This window comes from Heterocephalus glaber, unplaced genomic scaffold, assembly GCF_053883595.1.
Source record: "Heterocephalus glaber isolate CG9 unplaced genomic scaffold, H.glaber_assembly_v1.0 deba00001532, whole genome shotgun sequence".
In the NCBI taxonomy this organism is placed as follows: Eukaryota; Metazoa; Chordata; class Mammalia; order Rodentia; family Bathyergidae; genus Heterocephalus; species Heterocephalus glaber.
This window is the reverse complement of record NW_028258330.1, coordinates 24,478,064-24,500,193: the sequence shown is the minus strand read 5'-3', so window position 1 is coordinate 24,500,193 and position 22,130 is coordinate 24,478,064. Positions and strand designations below refer to the sequence as shown.

Sequence of the window (22,130 nt, the reverse complement as noted above, 5' to 3'; positions counted from 1 at the left end):
ATAGCTTGTTTTTAGATGTGTACATACATATATGCCTAAATACATGTTATGTCATAAACTAAGACAATAGTTGTCAATTTAACCAATCATGAAATGATTATTGAAAACATTTTACAGGTCAGCATTGAAACACTCTTTAACTCCTAAAGCTCACTTTTTAGTAACAAAAAGCCTAATGATGAGAATACAAGAAACTTATTTTAGTAAAATGTAGAACCTTTTATTTTTAAACATAGTTTTGTAAGTTTAACCAAGAGAATGTCAGTATGTTAAAAAAACCTTATTGCTTTGGACACAGAAAGCTTAATCTTTTAATTATAGCCAACTTAAATATATCTTAACAATTGTTTTAAATGACTCATGAGAACCAAATCATAATATTTAAACATTTTAAACTACACATATTATTTTTAACCAAGGAAAACTCTAAATTATTATAGACAAACAACAATAGACGTTGCATTTATAAAACCAATCTTTTGATATTATCTTGGTTACCTAACAACCTGGATGTAAATATATTACCAACTTTAAAGATATGTTTATTTTTTTAAAAATTTAAAAAATTTTTATTCATTAATTTTATTGGTATATTTTAGGTATACAGTATGTGGAAATTTATTGGAAATTTGCACCTTTACATGATGTATCTTGGTTCTTATTTTTACCTCATTCCCCTGGCCTCCCTTCAACCCCTCCAGCCCTCCCTATTTACAAAGACTTTGTTTCCATTTTTTCCTTTTCTCATATTTTTTCCTTTCCCTTCTTTACTTTCCCCTACCCCTCCCACTTCCCCTTTGGACCTTTTCTTCCCATTTAACATTATCTATTATACATTTTGATTCTTATTTACACTTTCAGTTTCTCACGCCAGAGAAACTATTCCATATTTGCACAAATGTGTCCTATTTATTTCACTCAAGAGTATGGCCTCAATGTGCATCCGTTTAGCTATGCCTCTAGCTTCTCATTCCTTATGGGTGAGTAGTACTCCATTTTATAACTCCCCCACACATTTTCTTTATCCAGTTTCCAGTTGATGAGCAATTGGGCTGTTTCCAAGTTTTAGCTATTACAAACTGTGCCACTTTGAACATGGGTGTGTATATATCGCTGTGGTATCCTTCTTTTAATTCTTTTGGGAAGCTACCCAGCAGGGGAATAGCTGGGTCAAATGGGACCTCTAATCCAAGTTTTTTGAGGTATCTTCATACTGATTTCCACAGTCTACACTCCCACCAACAGTGGAGAAGGGTTCCTTTTCCCCCACAGCCCCACCAGCATTTTTATTTTTATTTTAATTTTTTTTCAGCATTTTTTATTGGTTGATTTCTTGATAGCAGCCATTCTTTCTGGGGTGAGGTGGAATCTCAGCGTTGTTTTCATTTGCATCTCTTGAATGACCAGTGATGTTCAACATTTTTTCATATATTTATTTGCCTTTGTTGGTGGTTCCTTTTGTTGTGCAAAAGCTTTTTTTTTTTTTGGTACCAGGGATCGAACTCAGGACCTTGTGCTTACAAGGCAGGCATGGTGCCACTGAGCTAAAGCCTGAGCCCTGTGCAAAAGCTTTTTAATAAGATGAGATCTCAGCTGCTTTTTCTTTGTGATATTTCTTGTGTGATTGGTGTTTTCTTCGTAATGTCTTTGCCTACACCTATATTTTCAAGAGTTCTATCTATTCTATCTTCCAGCAGATTTAGTGTTTCTGTTTTAATATTTAGATCACTGATTTTTTTCAATTTTAGATTAGTGCATGGTGAGAGATATGGGCCTAGGTTTAATCTTTGGAATGTGGAAAGCCAGTTTTCTCAGCACCATTTATTAAAGAGGCTATCTTTTTTCCCAGTGAAACTGTTTGGCCCCTTTGTCAAAGATAAGGTGGCTGAATATGTTTGGAGTTGTTTCTGCATCTTCCAATCTGTTTCACTGATCATCTGGTCTGGCTTGTTTGTTTGTTTCTTTTTTTTTTTGCCAGTACATGCTGTTTTTATCACGATAGCTTTTAGTGTAATTTTAAGTAAGGGATTGTGATATCCCCTGTCTTGCTTTCCTTGTCCAGAATTGCTTTTGCTATTCTAGGTCTCTTCTGGTTCCAAATGAATTTTAGGCTTGTTTTCTCTAATTCTGTGAGGTATGCTATTGATATTGTGATCTGAATTTCATTAAATCTGTATAACAATTTTGGAAGTATAGTCATTTTCAATATATTGGTTGGTTCTTCAAACCCAAGAATAAGGGATATCTTTCCATTTCTTTTTTTCATTTTTTTTGGTATGGGGGATTGAACTGAGGACCTTGTGCTTAGGAGGCAGGCACGGTGCCACTGAGCTAAATCCCCAGCCCCATCTTTCCATTTTCTGATATCCTCTTAGGTATCTTTTTTCAGAGTACTGTAATTTTTTGTTTGTTTGTTTTGGTACTGGGGATCAAACTCAGGACTTTGCACTTGCAAGGCAGGTGGCAGAACCACTGAGCTAAATCCCCAGCCCTTGAGTACTGTAATTTCTAATGTAAAGTGTTTTACTTCCTTTGTTAGATTGATTCTTAAGTAACTTTTTTGGCATCATTTTTTGATACTACTATGAAAGGTGTGTTTTCCCTAATTTCCCTGTCTGTGAGTTTGTCATTTGTGTTCAGGAATGCTTTTGATTTTTGAGTGTTGACTTTGTATTTACACTATTAAGTTTGGTTATTAAATCTAGGACTGTTTTGGTGGAGTTTTGGGGTCTTCTATGTAGAATATCATATGAGGAGTTTTCCACAAATAATGGTAATTTAACTTCTTCCTTTTCCTTACCCTTATTTCTATTCATACTCCTTTTATTTCTTTCTCTTGTCTAGTTGCTCAGGCTAATGTTTCCAAAACTATGTCAAATAGGAGTGGTGATTGTGGGTGTCTTTGTCTTGTTCCTGATTTTAGAGTGAAAGCTTTCAGCTTTTGTCCATTTAATATGTTGGCTGTTGGTTTGTCATAGACAGCTTTTATCAGATTGAGATAAAGACCATCTATTCAAATTTGCTGTGGGGTTTTTTAAAATGGGTGTTGTACTTTGTCAAATGCTTTTTCCATGTCTATTGAGAGGATCATGTGTTTTTTTCTGTTAATATGGTGTATTACATTTATTGATTTGTGTATGTTGAGCTATTCCTGCACAATTGGGATGAATGCTTCTTTGTCACGGTATATAATCTCCTTGATGATTTGCTGCCTTCTTTTTGCCAGTATCTTATTGAAGATTTTTGCACCTATGTTCATTAGGGAGATTGGCCTATAGTTCTCTTTTTTTGGTTGGATCCTTCTCTGGTTTTGGTATCAGAGTAATGCTTGCTTCCAGGAATGAGTTTGGGAGTATTGCTTCCCTTTCAATTTCAATAAAGAGTTTCAGGAGTAGTGGGATTGGATCTTCCCTAAATTTCTTATAGAATTCAGCAGTGAATCTGTCAGGACCTTGGTTGTTTTTTTTTTTTTCTGGTGGGCTTTTAATTACATCTGTAATTTCATTCACTGATACTGGGTTATTAGAATTTTGATATATTCTTTTTTTGTTAAATTCTTTTATTGCTACATTGTAGGTATACAACACAATTAAATCTCTCATTGGGAATTGTACCTTTACATAATGCATCTTGGTTCTTATTTTTTCCCCATTCCTAGCCCTCCCTACCCTATTTACAAAGACTTTATTTCCATTTCTCATCATTTTTCCTTTCCCTTCTTTCCTTTCCCTTACCCCTCCCACTACCCCTACCCCTTTGGACCTTTTATTCCTATTTTGCATTATTGATTATTCATTCTAATCATTGGTACATTTTAGGTATACAATATAATGACATTCATCATTGGAAATTTGCACCTTTACATAATCTCTCTTGGTTCTTATTTTTCCCCCTTGCCTAGCTCTCCCTTCAACCCCTCCATTCCTCCCTATTTACAATAATTTTGTTCCTACTTTTCCATTTTCTCATATTAATCCTATTCCCTTCTATCCTTTCCCCTAGTCCTCCCACTTCCTTCCCCTTTGCCCCTTTTCTTCCTATTTCACATTACCTATTATACATTTAGTCCTTATTTACACTTTCAGTTTCTCACACCAGAGAAACTATTCAGTATTTACACATGTGTGTCCTATTTATTTAACTTAAGAGTATCGCCTCAATGTGCATCCACTTAGCTATAAATGTCTCTAATTTCTCATTTTTTATGGCTGAGTAGTACTCCATTTTATAAAAAACCCCACATTTTCTTTATCCAGTCTCCACTTGATGGGCATTTGGGCGGTTTCCAAGTTTTAGCTATTACAAACTGTGCTGCTATGAACATGGGTGCACATATATCACTGTGGTATGATTCTTTTAATTCTTTGGGGAAGATCCCCAGCAGTGGAATAGTGGGGTCAAATGGGACTTCCAGTCCTAGTTCTTTGAGGTATCTCCATACTGATTTCCACAGTGGTTGTACCAGTCTACACTCCCACCAGCAGTGGAGCAGGGTTCCTCTTTCCCCACAGCCCCACCAGCATTTGTTATTGATTGATTTCATGATAGCAGCCATTCTTTCTGGGGTGAGGTGGAATCTCAGTGTTGTTTTCATTTGCATCTCTCGAATGACCAGTGATGTTGAACATTTTTTCATGTATTTATTTGATATTTCTACTTCTTTGTCTGAACAATGTCTGTTCATTTTAGATGGCCATTTTCGGATTGGGTCTTTAAATTTGGGAGGTCTGATCTTTTTAAGTTCTTTATAGATTTGAGATAGTAGACCTTTGTCTGAGGAAGAGCAGGTGAAGATTTTTCCCACATTGTGGATTGTCTCTTCACACTGCTGGTGGTTTCTCTTGCTGTGCAGAAGCTTTTTAATAAGAAGAGATCCCACTTGTTGATTGTTTGTGCTAGTTCATGGGCAACTGAGGTTTTGTTCATAAGATCTTTTCCTACACTGATGTCTTCAAGAGTTCTACCTAACCTCTGTTCCAACTGGTTCAGAGTTTCTATTTTAATATTTAGATCTTTAATCCATTTTGATTTTAGTTTAGTGCATGGTGAGAGATACAGATCTAGTTTTAATCTTTGGCAAGTTGAAGCCCAGTTTTTCCAGCACCATTTATTAAAGAGGCTATCTTTCCTCCAGTGAGGGTGTTTGGCTCCTTTGTCAAAGATGAGATCGCTGAGTGTGTCTGGCGTTGTTTCAGCATCTTCTAATCTGTTCCTCTGGTCCTCAAGTCTGTTTCTTTGCCAGTACCATGCTGTTTTTAATCACAGTAGCTTTGTAGTAGAGTTGCAGGTTGGGGATTGTGATACCCCCTGCCATGTCTCTGTTACCTAGAATTGCTTTTGCTATTCTGGGTCTCTTCTTGTTCCAAATGAATTTTTGGATTGTTTTCCCGAGGTCTATGAAGTATGCTGCTGGGATCTCAATTGGAATTGCATTAAATCTATATAGCAGTTTTGGAAGTATGGCCATTTTCACTATATTAATCCTTCCTACCCAGGAGCAGGGGATGTCTGTCCATTTTCTGATATCATCTTCAATCTCTCTTTTCAGAGTGCCATAGTTTTCAGAGAAGAGGTCTTTCTTTGATTTCTTTCGTTAGGATGATTCCTAGGTATTTCAGTTTTTTGGATGCTATTGTGAAAGGAATTATTTGCCCTATTTCTCTCTCAGTGAGTCTGTCATTGGTGTAGAGGAAAGCTTTTGATTTTTGTGTGTTGACCTTATAACCAGCTGCTCGTCTGAATTTGGTTATTAAGTCTAGAAGACTTTTGGTGGAGTTCTTGGGGTCTTCTATATAGAGTATCATGTCATCTGCAAATAATGACAATTTGATTTCTTCATTTTCTATCTTTATTCCTTTTATTTCTTTCACTTGTCTAATTGCCGTGGCTAATGTTTCCAGAACTATATTGAACAAGAGTGGTGTTAGAGGACATCCTTATCTTGTTCCTGATTTTAGTGTGAAGAATTTCAGTTTTTGACCATTTAGTATGATAGCTGTTGGTTTTTCATAGATGGCTTCTATCAGTTTGAGGTAGAGACCATCTATTCCAATTTTTTATAGGGTTTTTATCATAAATGCATGTTGGACTTTGTCAAATGCTTTTTCTGTGTCTATGGAGATAATCATATGGTTTTTGTCCTTGACTCTGTTGATATAGTGTATTACATTGATTGATTTTCATATATTGAACCATCCCTGCATCCCTGGGATGAATCCCACTTGATCAGGGTGTATGATCTTCTTGATGATCATCTGCATTCTGTTTGCCAGTATCTTATTAAGGATTTTTGCATCTATGTTCATTAGTGAGATTGGCCTATAGTTCTCCTTTTCAGTTGGGTCTTTCTCTGCTTTGGGGATCAAGGTGATGCTTGCTTCTAGGAATGAATTTGGGAGTATTGCTTCCCTTTCAATTTCATTGAAGAGTTTCAACAGTAGTGGCAGCAGTTCCTCTCTAAATGTCTTGTAGAATTCAGCAGTGAAGCCATCAGGGCCCGGGCTTTTCTTAGGTGATAAGTTTTTAATTACATTTTTAATTTCATTGGTTGATACTGGGTTGTTCAGAATTTTTAGGTCTTCTTCGTTCAAGTTTGGTAATTCATATGTATCTAGGAATCTATCCATTTCTTCTGTGTTTTCCATCTTATTGTTGTATAGGTTCTGGAAGTAGGTATTGATGATCCTCTGGATTTCTGCTGGGTCTGTTGTCATTTCACCCCTTTCATTCCTAATTGCATGGATTTGGGCCTTTTCTTTCCATTTTCTGATAAGGTTGGCTAAGGGTTTGTCAATTTTGTTGATTCTTTCAAAGAACCAACTCTTGGCTTCATTGATTTTTTGTATCGTTCTCTTAGACTCCATTGCATTGATTTCTCCTCTGATCTTTATAGTTTCCTCCCTTGTATGAGCTTTGGGGTTGTCCTGCTCTTCTTTTTCTAGAAGCTTGAGGTTCAGCATGAGGTTGTTTAATTGGGCTCGTTCTGTTTTCCTAATATGCGTATTCACTGCTATGAATTTCCCTCTTAAGACTGCTTTCACTGTGTCCCATAGATTCTGATATGTTGCATTGTCATTGTCATTTAATTGAAGGAACTGTCTGATTTCTTCTTTAATTTCCTCTGTGACCCACTGGTTATTCAGAAGTGTGTTGTTCAATTTCCATGTGTTTATGAAATTTTTTGAGTTTCTTTTGCTATGGATCTCCAATTTCATCACACTATGGTCTGATAATATACAGGGGATAACTTCAATTCCTTTGCACTTACTTAAACATGTTCTGTGTGTGAGTATGTGGAGAATGACCCATGTGCAGCTGAGAAGAATGTGTATTCTGATTTTGTGGGGTGGAAGACTCTGTAAACATCTGTTAAGTTCATTTGTTCAAGAGTTTGATTGAGTTCTAGTATTTCATTACTTTTTTTTTGGTCTAGTTGATCTATCTATTTGTGACAGTGGGGTGTTGAGGTCCTCCACTACAATTGTATTAGTGCATATATGACTTTTCATGTCTGTTAGTATTTGTTTTATATAGTTGGGTGCACTAGTGTTTGGTGCATAGATATTTATGATTGTCATCTCTTCCTCTTGGATTCTTCCCTTTACAAGGATGTAGTGTCCTTCTTCATCTCTCTTAATCAGTGTTTGTTTGAAATGTACTTGATCTGCAAAGAGGATAGCTACTCCTGCTTTTTTTTCAGGTTCCCGTCGCATGAAGTATTGTTTTCCACCCTTTAACTTTCAGTCTATGATTTTCCTTTTGATTTAAGTGTGTTTCTTGTATGCAGCATATTGTTGGATTTTGCTTCTTGACCCATTCTGCCAGTCTATTTCTTTTGATTGGTGAATTGAGACCATTAACATTGATGGTTATAACTGAAACTTATTGACTTGTCATTGCCATGACTTTTTCTTTTTGTTGGGTTCTCCCCCTTTACATTTAATTTCTTGTCATGCCAGATGGGTTCATTCTGCTTTGCTTCCTGGGGTTGTGATCCTCAATGTCTGTTCCTGGGACATTGTGTAAAATTCTTTGGAGTGCTGGTTTGGTGTTCACAAAGTTCCTAAGGTGCTCTTCATCATGAAAGTATCTTATTTCTCCATCCATTTTGAAAGATAGTTTTGCAGGGCACATCAATCTGGGTTGGGGGCTGTTTTCTTTTAGGGCTTGGAATATGTCACTCCAAGCTCTTCTTGCCTTGATGGTTTGTGTTGAGAAGTCTGCTGTGATTCTGATGGGCTTTCCTTTGTATGTGATTTGTTTCTTTTCTCTGACTGCTTGGAGAACTTTGTTCTTCTGTTGTGTTTCTGGAATCTTAACAATTATATGCCTATGTGTAGATTTTTTTTGATCAAGGCTATTTGGAGTCCTCTATGCCTCACTTATCTGTATGTCAAGATCTTTCCCCCTCCTTGGGAAGTTTCCTGCCATTACTTCCGTGAAGAGGTTTTTTTTATGTCATCTGCACTCTCTCCTATTTCTTCATTGAGTCCAATCAGTCTTATGTTATTCTTCTTTGCATCGTCTAGCAGCTGCTGGATTGATTTCTCATGTTCCCTTATAATTTTGAAGCAATTTTTCTTTTCCTGGTCATTAATTGCAATCTCATCTTCTATATCTGAAATTCTGTCCTCACATTGGCTCATTCTGCTGTGTAGACTTTCAATGGAGTTTTTCATGTCCTGGAAATCTGTTTGCATCTGTTTTATGGATTCCATTTGTTTCCTTTGTTGGGATTCCATCATGTTCCTCAGCTCCTCTCTAGATTTATTAATCATGTCTTGCACTAGGAGCACAATCTCTTCTGTTATCTGAGAAATTATTTCTGATTTCATTTTTTCCAGATCCCCTTTTGTTGCCAGTTCAGTGGGTCCAGGTGGTTGAGTATCAGAGTGTTCCATCTCATTTCCCTTTGGGGTTGCTGTAGGTGATCTGGAAGTCTGGTTTTGAGACTTATTTATGTGTTTTCTCATTTTTACTGGGGTGGGTACTGTTGGAGCCTGCACGTATTACCTCCTCTGAGCTGGGAGAGGTGGGACAGGGACCGGGAGCAGTGGTAGGGATGGTAGCCCAAAAGCCCTTTCCTGTGGGCTGGGAGCATCGGGATGCATGGTGGTTGGGAAGCCCCTTCCTCTGGTCCAGGAACAGTGGGATGGCAGCTCAGAAGCCCCTCCCTCTGGGCCAGGAGTGGTGGGATGGATGGTGGCCCGGAAACCCATTCATCTGGGCCGGGAGTGGTGGGACAAAAGGTGGCCCAAAAGCCCTTTCCTCTGGACTGGGAGCAGCGGGAGGGATGGTGGCCGGGAAGCCCTTTCCTCTGGACCAGGAGCAGTGGGACGGTGGCTCAGAAGCCCCTACCTCTGGGCTGGGAGCAGCGGCACTCAGTACCATGGTCTGGTGGTCCGGTGTCCTCTGCGTCTTTGTACTGTGGAACCAGGTGGCTGTACAGAAGAGCCGGGGGGGTGATGTCCAGCGGATTGTTGCCAGGGCGTGGGCTGATTTGGTGTGTTCCGCGTGACTTGGGACCTCGGTAGGGTGTTCAAACATACAGTACTTTTAACGCCACTGTTCTTTTCTTTTCTTTTTTGTACCAGGGAAGGAACTCAGAACCTTGCACTTGTGAGACAGGCAGCGGAACCACTGAGCTAAATCCCTGACCCTGCCACTGTTATTTTCTTTCTTTTTTTTTTTTTTTTAGGTACCAGGCATTGAACTCAGGTCCTTGTGCTTGCGCAGCAGGTGGCGGAACCACTGAGCTAAATTCCCGGCCCCATTGTTATTTTCTATCTCAAGCAGTTGATCCTCTTCTTGCATAGACAAAATCAATTCACCTGGCTTATTCACAAATGGGTTGTGGACCCATTCCTTTCCAGTTTGGGGGTCTTTTGTGGTAGGAAGTAATGCTCAAAGTCTTTTGAAGGCTGAGGTAGGTGATCATGCACCAGGTGGGGCAAAGAAGGCCCTGGATCAGGCTCTCTCAAAAATCTCTGTTACAGTTTGAAACATTAAAAATCCCAATGTTTATTTATCACCACTATAATTCATTTGGCTTTGAATATGATCACTTTATCTGCCAACTTAAACACAGTTATCATTCTGCCCTGAAGTGACAGGTTGAGTTTCTTGAGCAGGTTGAATATTTCACAAAAGTAGGCAAGTTTTGTGACCCAGTCTATGTCACTGAAATGTGCTGGTAGTGGTAACTGTCTTCCTGAAAGAAATCTCTCGAGTAGCTCTTATAACTCAGAAATTCTGGCTAGTGATCTACCTTTAGAAAGCTATCTCATGTTTGTGCATAAGAGAAGATGTATGTGTTGTGTGTCCATCTCCTCACAGAGCTGTAGGAACAGATGCAAGTATAGGGAGGGCATGCATTTTAATGTAGTTGACTGAATCACATCCTGGATAGTGTTAAGTTCAGGTCATGTTTTTGACTGCCAGCATCTCTATGATTGGAGCAGTGTAAATTCACATACAGATGTCAATTCTTTGACTTGAATAGTAAAGCCAGAAGATTTTCCAGTCACAGCAGCCACTCCATCTGTGCATGACCCATTCAGTTTTCCTGGTATGTACTCACTCAAAGACTTGAATAGTTCTGCAGTTGTGGTGTTGGATGGCAACAAAAAGGTCAAGGGATTGTCATCCTCCTTATGGTGTTACCAGCACATACAGGTGACAGGAGCTGGACTGAGGCAGAGCCACCTGGGACACCAAGTTATGGGTTTTTTTTTTTTTTGCCTAGTTACAGCCTATGGGTTTGTGAGATATTCCCTTGCTCCAGAAGTCCCACTGTCCGTATACCCCAGGCTAGGCAGTCATCCAAGCTGAGATGTATCCTTGATCACACTGGCAGACAGGGAAAGCAAACAGACCCCTGAAGTCTGTGCTAGCTTTAGGCAGAGGGCAGGAGAGTCAAACAGTCCATTGGATTTAATGCAAGCACTCTCAGACCCTGCCCCCTCCAAAAGTCACAAGTACCATCCTGGGTTCTCAACTTGGACAGCAGGAACTCTGTGCTCTTCCTAACCTGAGTTTACACTTCTCAGGAGGGTCTATGTCTAGCCTGTGCCCTCTCCATAACTCTCTTATTGTTGTCTCCCACCCAGTCACTGTGGTAGGATGACCCCAGAAACTCTGAAGTGTAGTTTTTCTGAAGGTCTGTCTTAAACCCTGGGAGAACCCTTCTCAAAATGGCTCCTGATTAAAATTTTCAGATATGGTGGGTGTTGTACTGGATTTCTTCTCTAGCCTGCCATGTGGAAGGAGTCACTTTCAGAGTAAAACTTCATGTTGCTATGAAATTTACAATAACCATGTGCTTTTCCTGGGGCTAACACTGCTGATCCAGTCTGTTGTTTCTCCCTAGAGCTGTCAACCCTCTCTGGGCTTACCTTGTGTCAGTGGACACATGTTCCCCTCCCTGGGAGCTAGGGTTCCTTTCCTGACTGGTTTGTTCTTTTTTCTACATTGTGTTCCATTTCTCCAGCTTTTCTGATGTTTTTAGCTTTTCAGTCAACTCCCTCCTAACTCCCAGATATCTACTTCTTTCTTTCTTTTCACCAAGTTTTATTTTCCAGATGTCTTTAGTGTAGGTGCTAGAGAGGCTGGACTTGTCTTTGTCTTTTGATAGTTTTTTAAAAAAATGGTAAGTCTACATGCAAGTCTTTATAAATTTATCCTGCTTGGAGCTTGTTGAAAGTGTGGATTAATGTTTTTATCAAAACTGGAAAAAAATTTCAGTCATTGTTTCTTTCAAATATTCTTTCCTCTCTCCCATGATTACCATGCTGTGTATGTTAGCATTCTTCATGGCAAGCCTTTGAAGCTGTTTATTTTCTTTGGGTTTTGTTCCACCTTTGTCCAGTCCTCAGACTGGTTAATATCAATTCCTTGACCTTCAAGCTTGCTCATTCTTTCTTCAGCTTGCTGAAATCTGCTCTTTAGCCCCTTTGGTGAATTTTTAACTTTAGTTACTGTACTTTTTAACTCCACATTTTCTGTTGGGTTCTTTTTCAATGACTTCTGTCACTTTATTGATATTCTGTTTTGGAGATGTTGTTCTAACATTTTCTTTAGTTTGTTGACATGGTTTCTTAGTCGTATGTTTTTTGAATATATTTAAAATTGTAAATTTAAAGCTTTGTCTAGTAACAACTGGGATTCTCCAGGACAGGTTACTTTCTTGTTTCTTTGAATGTTTTACACCTTTTTGTTGAATATTGGATATTTTTAAAACATGACATGTGAGTTTTGGAAATTCGATTCTTCTGCCTCTCGTTTGTTATTGTTGCTGCTTATTGTAGTTATTTGTTTAGTGACTTTCCTGAACCAATCCTGTAAAGTCTGTATTCTTTGTCATGTGTGGCTTCTGTAGTCTCTGCTTGGGTAGCTTAGAGGTCAGCTATGATTGTGTTGGGGAGGCAGCCTCATGAGTACTATCTCTTGACCCTCTGGTGGGCTACGTAAGAATGAGCTTTGGGCCTGGGAAATTTCTTTAGTAGGAGATTAAAGAGCCCACACAGTTTGTGCCTTGTGTAAGAATTCTTTCCCTGTTGTAAACTCAATATCTCTACCTTTGTATGCTTATGTGTATGCATCAGTGGCCCTTAGTTTTCCATTTTTCAGGCTTCATGGGGAATGGAGTAGGACCTCTTTGGCACAAGAGGTCAATTATCTTGCATCAGCTATGGAATGCTGGGACTCACTAGCTATGGGGAAATAAGACACACAATTCAATCTGATCTTGCCTAGTCTTTTCTCTATGTAAGTAAAGTATTGCTCCATCATGTATGCATCTCCTTGGAGATCCCACCAAGATTCAATGAGCAGATGTATTAGAGTCTGCCTCTGGGAGCAGTGATCAGTACATGATGCCATGATAACCAGTGCGTAATGTTCTGTTTAGCAGTTTGGCACAGTGAGCAGGGTTGACAAAGAAAAACACAAGACCATTGTTCCAGGGTGGGGCCAGCTCCCTGGGGCATGATGGGCTGACTGAGGTGCTGACCACTGTCTGGGTGCACAAGGATAAATGAGATTTGGCTCTAGCACTCTCATCATGTGCTAGAGATTATAGTTGATGGATCCCTTTGAATGGCAACTCCTTGCTTGCATTGGATACTAGAGGAGACCAAGTGTCTGATGGCTGTAGTGCTATATGTAATACTATGTCTGAACATCCCTCACTCAGGTGCTTTCACCAGGTAGTCTAATGAGTGTGGGACTGCCCACCCCAGTGTTAGGTGTCCTTCCTTTTGTATAATTCAGGTGAGGGTATTGCATTTTTTATTGGTCTGGTATGTCTGATAAGCTCATTGGCCTGGCTTCCTCTGATATAATTTAGATATGTCATGTGTCCAGTGTTCTTTTTTTTTTTTTTGGTACCAGGGATCGAACTTGGGTCTTTGCACTTGCGAGGCAAGCAGCATCCAGTGTTCTTGATTAATTTGATAAGTTTATAGGTGGAAACTTTTTATTGGTAAGATTAATTTACTTTGCAGTTCATGCCTTTATTATTGTTTGGTGAAGCTGAGAGTTTTTAAAAATAAGTTTGGTGTGTCTAAAATCTGGTGGTTATTTGTACAAAGAAGTTACCAAGTCATTCTGCCTCATTACTTGCACTAAAAATGGTGCAAACTGCTATTTTATGAAATGGAGTCATTCAGGGCAAAGCCCAGCCTGAAACCTATTAGTCTATGCAACATAGATAAGTCATGGTGGGACACAGCCTGCTCTACACAGAGGGATTTTGGTTTTCAGTGGGGTTTTGGGGCTGGAAAGTGAGAGACTGGACCAGGCTGAGTTAAAATACTGTGAAACTCTCTGTTCTTGCATCAAATTTTTCCTAATTCTGCATAGTCTCAACTTCCTCCGTTTTTTTCTTACTTCCTTAAAATCAAGCTTCCTCCTCCAAAAAAATATGACTGTCACCCAAGGCACTGATAGTCATTTAATTTACAAGTCAAATGATCTTTTTTGATGACTTTCTCAAGTCCTCAGCCGTTAACACTTTGGACCAGAGTAGTCTTCCTTCTACCTTTCCTTTGTATTATTTTTATTCTTCTTTTGTTTAGACAATAAAAAGTGACCAGTATGACCAGATCCAAGTAAGCAGACGATGGGTAATAGATGACCTGTGTACCTCTCAACTTCTTTGATGGGTCCTTCAGGGCCTCCCAGGTGCTACCACACTCTGTAGCCACAACTGAGACACTCTTCCTGCTGGAATCAATTCATCCTCCCACATTCTCGGTCACCTTTGGGATCCCCAGCCTGAGAAGCAGGAAGGAACCTGAACTGCTCCCCATGTACACCCTTCCTGGCCCACCTCCAGAATGTCTCTTGGTGGCAGCTTTGTTTGTCATCATCTGTGCCTGAAGTATTCCCTCTACCCAGGCCCCTATGTATCCTTCCTGAGAAGAGCAAGATAGTTGTGTGAAATCTACACACACTTGAACTTCTGTGACCTATTCAAGACCACTCAGACTCGTGATGTAAGTTTTGAAGTTCTGGTGGGTGGCTCCAGCCACCAAGGCCAAGGCTCTTTGCAGCCCATGCACCATCACATGATGGTGAAGAATGAGACCTAAGTGCAGAAGAAAAGCAAGTTTATTTGGTGTGGACCACGGGATGTTTTCATGGCTGGTGAGAAAGGAGGGTGAGCAGGTTCCTTGGGGATAAAGTAGCCTTGTCATTTCCCAGTGCATGGGCCATCCTTCTGGACTCTGGGCAGGAGCAAGAAATGGTTCTGTAGGGAGGAGAGTATAGGAGAGAGACTCAAAGTCATTGATCGTATTGGTGCTGGCCCAATATCGAACCTGCCCTCCAGAAGGACAAGAGGAGCCTGAGGTTGGGGGCTCCTTGTGCCTGTGTTTTAGTGACTGTGTGACTATACCTATGTGGACTTGTATGCAGTGTCTGCATGTGTGTGCACACATACATGAGAGTGCTGGTATGAGAATACCTGCACCTGTATCGCCATGTATGTTTCTGTCTGGCATTTATGTGTGTATGAGTGTGGTGTATGTGTGTGTCCATGACCATGTATGTTTCTCTTTGTGGCTGTGTTGCTAGGGCACATGTGTGTACTTCTTTCAGCTTTCTGTGGATATCTATGTGAACTACTGTGTGTATCTATGGGAGTGCTTGTCTCTTTCTTTGGATGTTGCTGTAATATGGATTTTAAATGTTCCTCAAATGCCCTGTGTTGAATGCTTGGTCCCCAGGTGGTACTGCTGGGGGTGGTAGAACCCTTAGGATGCAGGGCCTTGTGGGAAGTCTTCAGGTCACTGGAGGTGTGGCCTGGAAGGGGACAGTGGGGCCCCAGCCCCTGCTTCTTTCCCTGTTTGCCCTGTAGCTGATGAGGGAGTAGTTTTGCTCTCCATGTGCTCCCACCATGATGTACTGCCTCACTGAAAACGTAGGGCCAATCAGTCATGGACTGAACCTCCAAAACTGTGAGCCAAGATGAACCTTTCCTCTCTACCAGGTATTTGCTCTAAAACCCCTGCTGCCTTCTACCAGAATAACAGCCAGCCCCAAATCCTGTGGTGCAGGGAACAGCACTTACCAGCTCAGCAGAGGGCAGGTTCCCTTCCTGGGAGGCCTAGACCTTGATGACAAATTGTATCCCATGGATCAGTGAGTCTGGAAAATAAAAACAACCAACTGGAGTCATGACCTGGAGGGGAAGGTGTCCAGGAAGAGCTCATACTCCTGCAGGGGACAGGACCAGGGAATGGGAGCATTGGAAACCCAGCAGTGCTCAGGCAGGTGGGAGGGACTGGGCTTTCTTTTACCATGCAGCTTAGTTGTTCTCAAGGTCAGGCCGAGGGAGAGGCAGGCTATCTACCTCAAAATTATGTGGATAATTCAGGGGAACAAAGAAACCCCAAACAGGGATGTTGGGGCCAGAGGGATGTAATGGTCCTATAGTGTATAGGTACACAACTCCTTGGGGGAATCACTGTTTCTGCAGCATATTTACCAAAAATATCTTGAACCAGCGTGATGTCCAAGAGGCTGAGCACCTCGTTGACCAGAGGGCACACCTACCCAGGGGCAGAGAGGAGAGTTAGGCCAAGGGCACCCAGAGGGAGACCCCGAGAGTGGCAGCACCCCCAGGGTGGGTTTTCCTGGGGAGATTTTCTCTCAACTTTCTGTGTCTGAGTGTTGACTGGATTAATTGCCTGGGTTAATGTTCACACATACACATTAAGCAGAAGAGAAACTTAAGGCAGGGGGTTTTATAAAGTTCCCCAAGTGACACGAGTATGGGGTGCCCTCCCTGATGATGTATCTGTGCAGTGCTCTGGGAGGGATGAGTTTCTGGTTATAGTCGGCACCTGAGCATGGCCTGGAGGCTGCTTGTCTGTGGCTACAGAGGACTGGGCAGGGAGCTTCTCAGGGCAACTCAGGTCCACTGTGGTGTAGACATGCACAGCACCTGGCCCCAAGCTGGAGCCAATCAACACATTTTGAAAGAGACAAAGAAGAATCTTGGACAGATGGACCAGATAGATAGACTGATGGATGGAGATTAGCTCTTCCCAGGCCTACTTTTCAGCTTGAGACACTCTAAGCTCCATGGAGCAGAGGACTCCCACCCCTGCCTTCTTACCTTGCCCTGCACCAGCTCAGGGAGGACTTTATTGAGGACATCTGTGAGGCCCTCTACAAGGCCTTGAACAGGCTGAGGAGCAATTCTGGAAGAGAAAAGCCATGGCCTTGAGAAGTCCTCAGAGGGCCACTGTCCATCCTCAGTCTCAGCAACAGTAGCTGAGACCTAGTCTGTCCGCTCACCCCCATGAGCAGGCAAAGAGCGGGCCCTATCTGCAGGGAGTTATGCTCCTCAGAGCAGCACACGCAGTTCCAGGACACAGTAGGTGTTTAGCAAGACTTTGCAGAGTCCACCAATGTGTAAACAGGGCTTAGTATAGAGTTGTTATGTGGGCTTTGAGATGATACACATGAACCATAGTATGTGTATTCAGTGAATGTTAGCCAAGATTTGAATAACTTGTATATTGTGTGTGACTCAGTCTCCCTACATGTCAGGTAACTGAAATAAGTAACTTAGAATAGGCGAGGCTTAAACTCAGAATCTCTCTCTCTCTTTCTTTATTCTTTTCTCTCTCTCTCTCTTTCTCTCTTTCTTCTATCATTCATTTTTTTTTTTGAGATGGGGTCTCACTGTTGCCTAGGCTGTCCTTGAATTGGGCTCAAGCAATCCTCTTACCTCAGCCTCCTGAGTACCTGGGACTACAGGTGTGTACCACCATGCCCAGGTTAAACTCAGATTTCTTGTGGTCTGATCCAACATAAAAATCCAGTCTTCCAGGCTTAACAAGGGATAAGTGACTATTTACCCACCCACTCACTTATCCATCTGTCTATACATCTATCTGTCCATCCATCCTTCCCTCTACCCATCTAACCATCCATCTCTCCATCCATCCATCCATCTACCCATCCATCCTCCCTTCTGTTCTCTTACTCATCCATTCTCCCATTGTTCCATCTTTCTAATCACTCATTCCCCATCCCATCCTGTTGTCTCTGAGCTGAAGAAGGGAGCTCTCTGGTCTCACCCTTTAAGCAGGTAGATGTGCAGGCTGCCGGGGGAGTGGGTGCAGTCACCAAGCACCAGGTGGACTCTCCCCTGGTTGTCTCTCTTGGTTAAGACTTCTGCAGTGATGTTTAGCCTCAGGCTCAGCTCCAATAGACTTGTGACCAGGGGCCTGCAGAGGAGATAGCCCCTACTGGCATGTGGACCCACCACATTCAAGGAGGAGGGTTTTTTTTCCTCGTTGGGAATACCAGCCTCATATTACTCTTCTTGTCCACAGTTGTACTCTTTTTACCTCCTAGTAGGGGGCACCAGGGATCAAATAGGTCAAGTGATCTGAGGCATCCAGCATAACAGCAAATAAACTGAAGTTTCAGGCTCAGATCTGTTACATTCCAACACTCCCTTTTTGGCTACTCACAGCCATCAGGGTTTTCCTTGGTGAGCCACCCTTCCATCCTCCTTGGACCTACTCACAATTTCAATTCAAGGTTCAGGCCCAGAGGGATGGTGACATAGAGGCGATGGCCATCAGGGCTCTGTACAAGGCCAAGTTCCAGCAGCTGGGGATTAGTGATCCTTAAGCTGTTCAGTGAGCAACATTGGAGGGAGAAACATTAGTTCCTTGGGCTCCAAACCCAGAAACCATCTTCAACCCAAATGTATCCATGTCAGAGGGGAATTTACCACCTGAGAAGAGGGAGACAGGAGAGGAGTCTTGCACCCAAAGCCACACAGGCTCTGAGCCCCACACCCATCTTTCCCAACCTCTGCTTGGATCAGATCCTGACATGTGCACTCTTTCTTTATGTCAAGTCTACGCAATGTTTGGGACAGGAACTATGTTTGGGTTCTGTTTACATCCTGTGTGCAAGCTCTGAGCCTCACAGAGAAAGTGGGTGACTATGGGTGGATGGGAAGGTGGGTAGATAGATATGTGGGTGGTTGGATGGAAGAGGAAGTGGTTAGATGAAAGGAAGGATGAATGAATGGGTGGATAGACTGGTCAGTGGTTGAAAGGATGATATATGGACAACCAGAATAAACCTTGTACAGACATTTATGGGTGGGAATCACTCATCCTGTCATGGTCTTTAATAGCAGGTCAATCCTCAATGTTTATCAAGGGGATGGAAGAGCAGGAATAAAGGAGAATGAAGAAAAGGTAAGAGGAAGCCTTCTCTGAGTCAGCCATGGTGCCAGGTGATTTATATCTTCCTCCATCTTCTCAACAGTCTTTCTCCATGGGTACTACAATCTCCATTTTCCAGATGGAGAACCAAGCCCAAAGAGTCTGAGCACCTCATCTCAGGTCATCCAGCAAGTATAGTACATTTGTAAATCAAACTCAAGTCTGTCTGTCTTCAAGTCAGGGATCAGGCACTGGGTGGGTGGAGAAGGTGGAAATGGCTTTGATCCAGCCCTATCAGGGCTCCAGGTTTTGCCAGCACAGTGGCATCAAGCTTTCCATTATTGCTTTTTGCTTAGCAGGCTTTCTTTCAGGTATCTCATGGGAAATATGAGATTTTTCCATCGTCACATTACTCATAGTCATCGTGATGATATAGTTGAGGAGTTAGCTCACCCTTTTTTGCTTACATCAAAAGCCACTTGTCTTCTAAGTGATTCCACAGGTGGGGAGAAAAACTGACCACAGTGTAGTGGAAATAGACTTGGCTTTGGACTTAGGTAATTTAGAGTCCTCATTCTCCCTGAGTACATGTTTCTGTGCCTCTGTTCCCCCATCCATGAACTGGGGATGATTAAGCTGATCTCGAAGGGTTGTCATCAGGCTTATAGATGTTTCTGGAACCCCAGGACATGCTTGAGGCCTGGGGCCAATTACTTGTACAGGGGGCCCAGTGTTCCCTGCCTGGCTAAAGAAGGGTCTCAGTGATACTGCCTCAGGGCTCAGCTACTTCCACCCTCCTTCAGGACCACTGCCTGTGACCGGCAGATCTTTGACCTATTTGGGGGCAACTTACTCAATGATGTTGTTCAGGAGAGGAATCCCTGAAGTCAGAGTTCCAAGCAGGCCCCCAAGCAGACCACCAGAAGTGCCTCCTCCAGGCTTCAGGATGTTTAAGAGTGGAAGGTTTTCCAGAACGCCCAACAGACCCCCTGAGAGCAGGCCATTGGTGAGGGCTGCAAAAGGTAGAAAGTCTCTGGAATTCAGATCCTCAGGGCTTCCTCTTATTGGATGGTTGGACATACACTTGCACACACACGCATATATCTGAAAGAGGCTGTCACAGACTCACCGCCAGTCAGGCTTCCCTGAGGATCCTCATGCTTCAAGGACAGAGCTGGTGTCACATACAAGGGTAGGCCTTGGCCCAGGGGCAAGGGCTGGCCTTGCCCCAGTGGCAATGGCACCCCCTGGCCCAGTGGCAATGGCAGGCCACCACCAAGCTGGGCTGTGGTCTGGGCCAGCAGCCCACAGAAGACAATGAGGCCCCCAATTTGAAACATTTCTCTTGGTATCTGTGGACAGAATGACAAATCCAAGGTGGCACAGAGGAATCCACTCGAGGCCTACACCCTGACCCTGAGAAGGAATTTCTTACTTTTTTCTTCTCTAGGACACCAGGGGGTGACCGGTGATAATAACTAGCACTGTTGGGGATTTCTCTGTGTCAGACAACAGGTCTATCGCTTTACTTGGTAACCAGTTTCATCATTACCACATCCGAAGATGTGGGCACTTGTTACTGCATCACACAGCTGAGGAATCAGGGACCTAGTGACTGAGGCAATCTCCCAAAGTCTCAAGCACACAGTGGCCAGAAGATTTGACGCCAGATCTATTTCACCTAAAGGGCTTTAGGAGGAAGCGGCCAACAGCTTCACTTTCCAGCTGGGTTTGCTGGTAATGGCTTGAGTTCTTGCCCTTCCAGCAAACCAGATGGAAAGACTCACTCATGCTAACAGCTGAAGACCTGAGCTGCTTTGCCACCATCCCTACTCAGTCCTTTGGTCGGGGTTTAGGCGTGATGATTTGTAGACGCCCCCACAAGCCACACAATGTCACAGTTGTGTAGACACAGCCATCATCTCAATGCAGACCTAGGCTAGGGAAATCCTGGGGCCATCCAAAGACCTCCGTGTGCACAGAGAATCAAGAGAAGAGAGAGGGTAATGACTTTCATACAGTCACATAGCAAAGTGACGGCAGTGCTATGCTTGGAGGCAGGTCTCTGAACCCTTCTCCACTCTTTTTTACACCTTTCTCTTCTCCCTCAAGCTGCCCTGGATGAATGAACAGGATGACCCTGAGGTCTGGGAACCTTGTGAACTGGCTGCTTCCCAGATATTACTGACCCCTTTGCAGGTCTGTTTGGCAGCCCCCCAAAGTGTCCAAAGCCGGAGTTAGGACCTCTGCTTTGGAGATGACCAGCTGATTTGGGTAAAATTCCATCAACTGTCGCTGAATGTGTTGGGCAACCTTTATAAATCCAGTGGCAGCTAAAGACCCTAGATTCAGAAAAATTCATCAAAATGTACAAAATTGGATGAACAATCTTAAGAGTTTTGTGGGTGACCAGCAACCTTACATTAAAATTCTTGCCTTGGAGTTTTTTTTTTTGGTACCGGGCATCAAACTCAGGACCTTGCGCTTGCTAGGCAAGTGGTGGAACCACTGAGCTAAATCCCCAGCCCATGGAGCTTTTAAGTTAGAGTGTAAACAGCACTCATTCTCTATGAGTGTTGCTGGTCTCTTAGGAAAGCAGAGTGCATGGCCCTCTCCATGTCCCTGGCCAGGGCAAGCCTTGTTTCCTTGCAAGAACCTCAGTAAGTAGCCCCAAATGCCATCCATCCATGCCTGCCCACATCCAGGAGCCTGGCATCCCTGTCTCCTGGGCCAGAAGAGCCGCAGCAGGAGAGGTGGGTCTCACCTGGGTTTCGCAAGATCTCAGCCGCTGTCCCGGTCTCCTTCGCCCTCTGCTCACCTTTGCCGAGGAGGAAGCCTCTTTTATAGCAAGAGAATCAGGAAATGCGGGACTAGATGATGAATTTCTAGATAATTGGGAATTGTGCCATCCAGTGGTGTCTTTCAGGGCTCTGCAAAGCAAATAATTGCCAACCATCTTGGCAGGTGAGGCTGCTAAACTATTTGGTCCACAAGTTAAACAGAAAAGCTTGAGATAAGGATGTTACTCAAGACTTCATGGTTTCATGCATGGGGGGACCCACACTTCCAGAGGACCAGGAAGATCAAATTCGGGGCACTGGGAGGGGCAGCCTGTGGGACCCCAGTAAGTGACCTCAGTCTCATCCCTTGACCATCTTCCTTCTTGGGACTGGTTACTTTTTTTTTCCAACTGGAGAAATCCTGCTTCTACAATGTCAAGAGTCAAACTGCTTCCCTATCTGGCTTTCTGATCTTGGGGTGTCTCTCAATCCTAGAGTGGGGTTTTTCTATTTTCTGAACCCCTAGTGAATGAGTCATATGACAAGAATCCTGTGAGAGGAAGGCTATTGCTCCTCTTTCACAGAAGAGGAAACTGAGGCCTCATGGAGACAAGTGACCCAGACAGCATGTGGTTGAGTTAGAACTCAA

General features: G+C 42.6%; 1 protein-coding gene across 1 annotated transcript; it reads right to left on the bottom strand.

The window, feature by feature from the left end:
* Positions 1–14,593: 14,593 nt before the first annotated feature.
* Positions 14,594–21,524, bottom strand: Bpifa1 (BPI fold containing family A member 1). The gene is made up of 9 exons (XM_021246910.2): positions 21,466–21,524; positions 19,831–20,053; positions 19,555–19,714; positions 18,047–18,154; positions 17,592–17,741; positions 16,622–16,706; positions 15,989–16,052; positions 15,572–15,648; positions 14,594–14,749 (listed from the first exon to the last, which is right to left on the bottom strand). Exons 2-8 carry the CDS (start codon positions 20,039–20,041, stop codon positions 15,608–15,610), a joined length of 819 nt encoding a protein of 272 aa, XP_021102569.2. The 5' UTR covers positions 20,042–20,053; positions 21,466–21,524; the 3' UTR covers positions 14,594–14,749; positions 15,572–15,607.
* Positions 21,525–22,130: the final 606 nt, after the last annotated feature.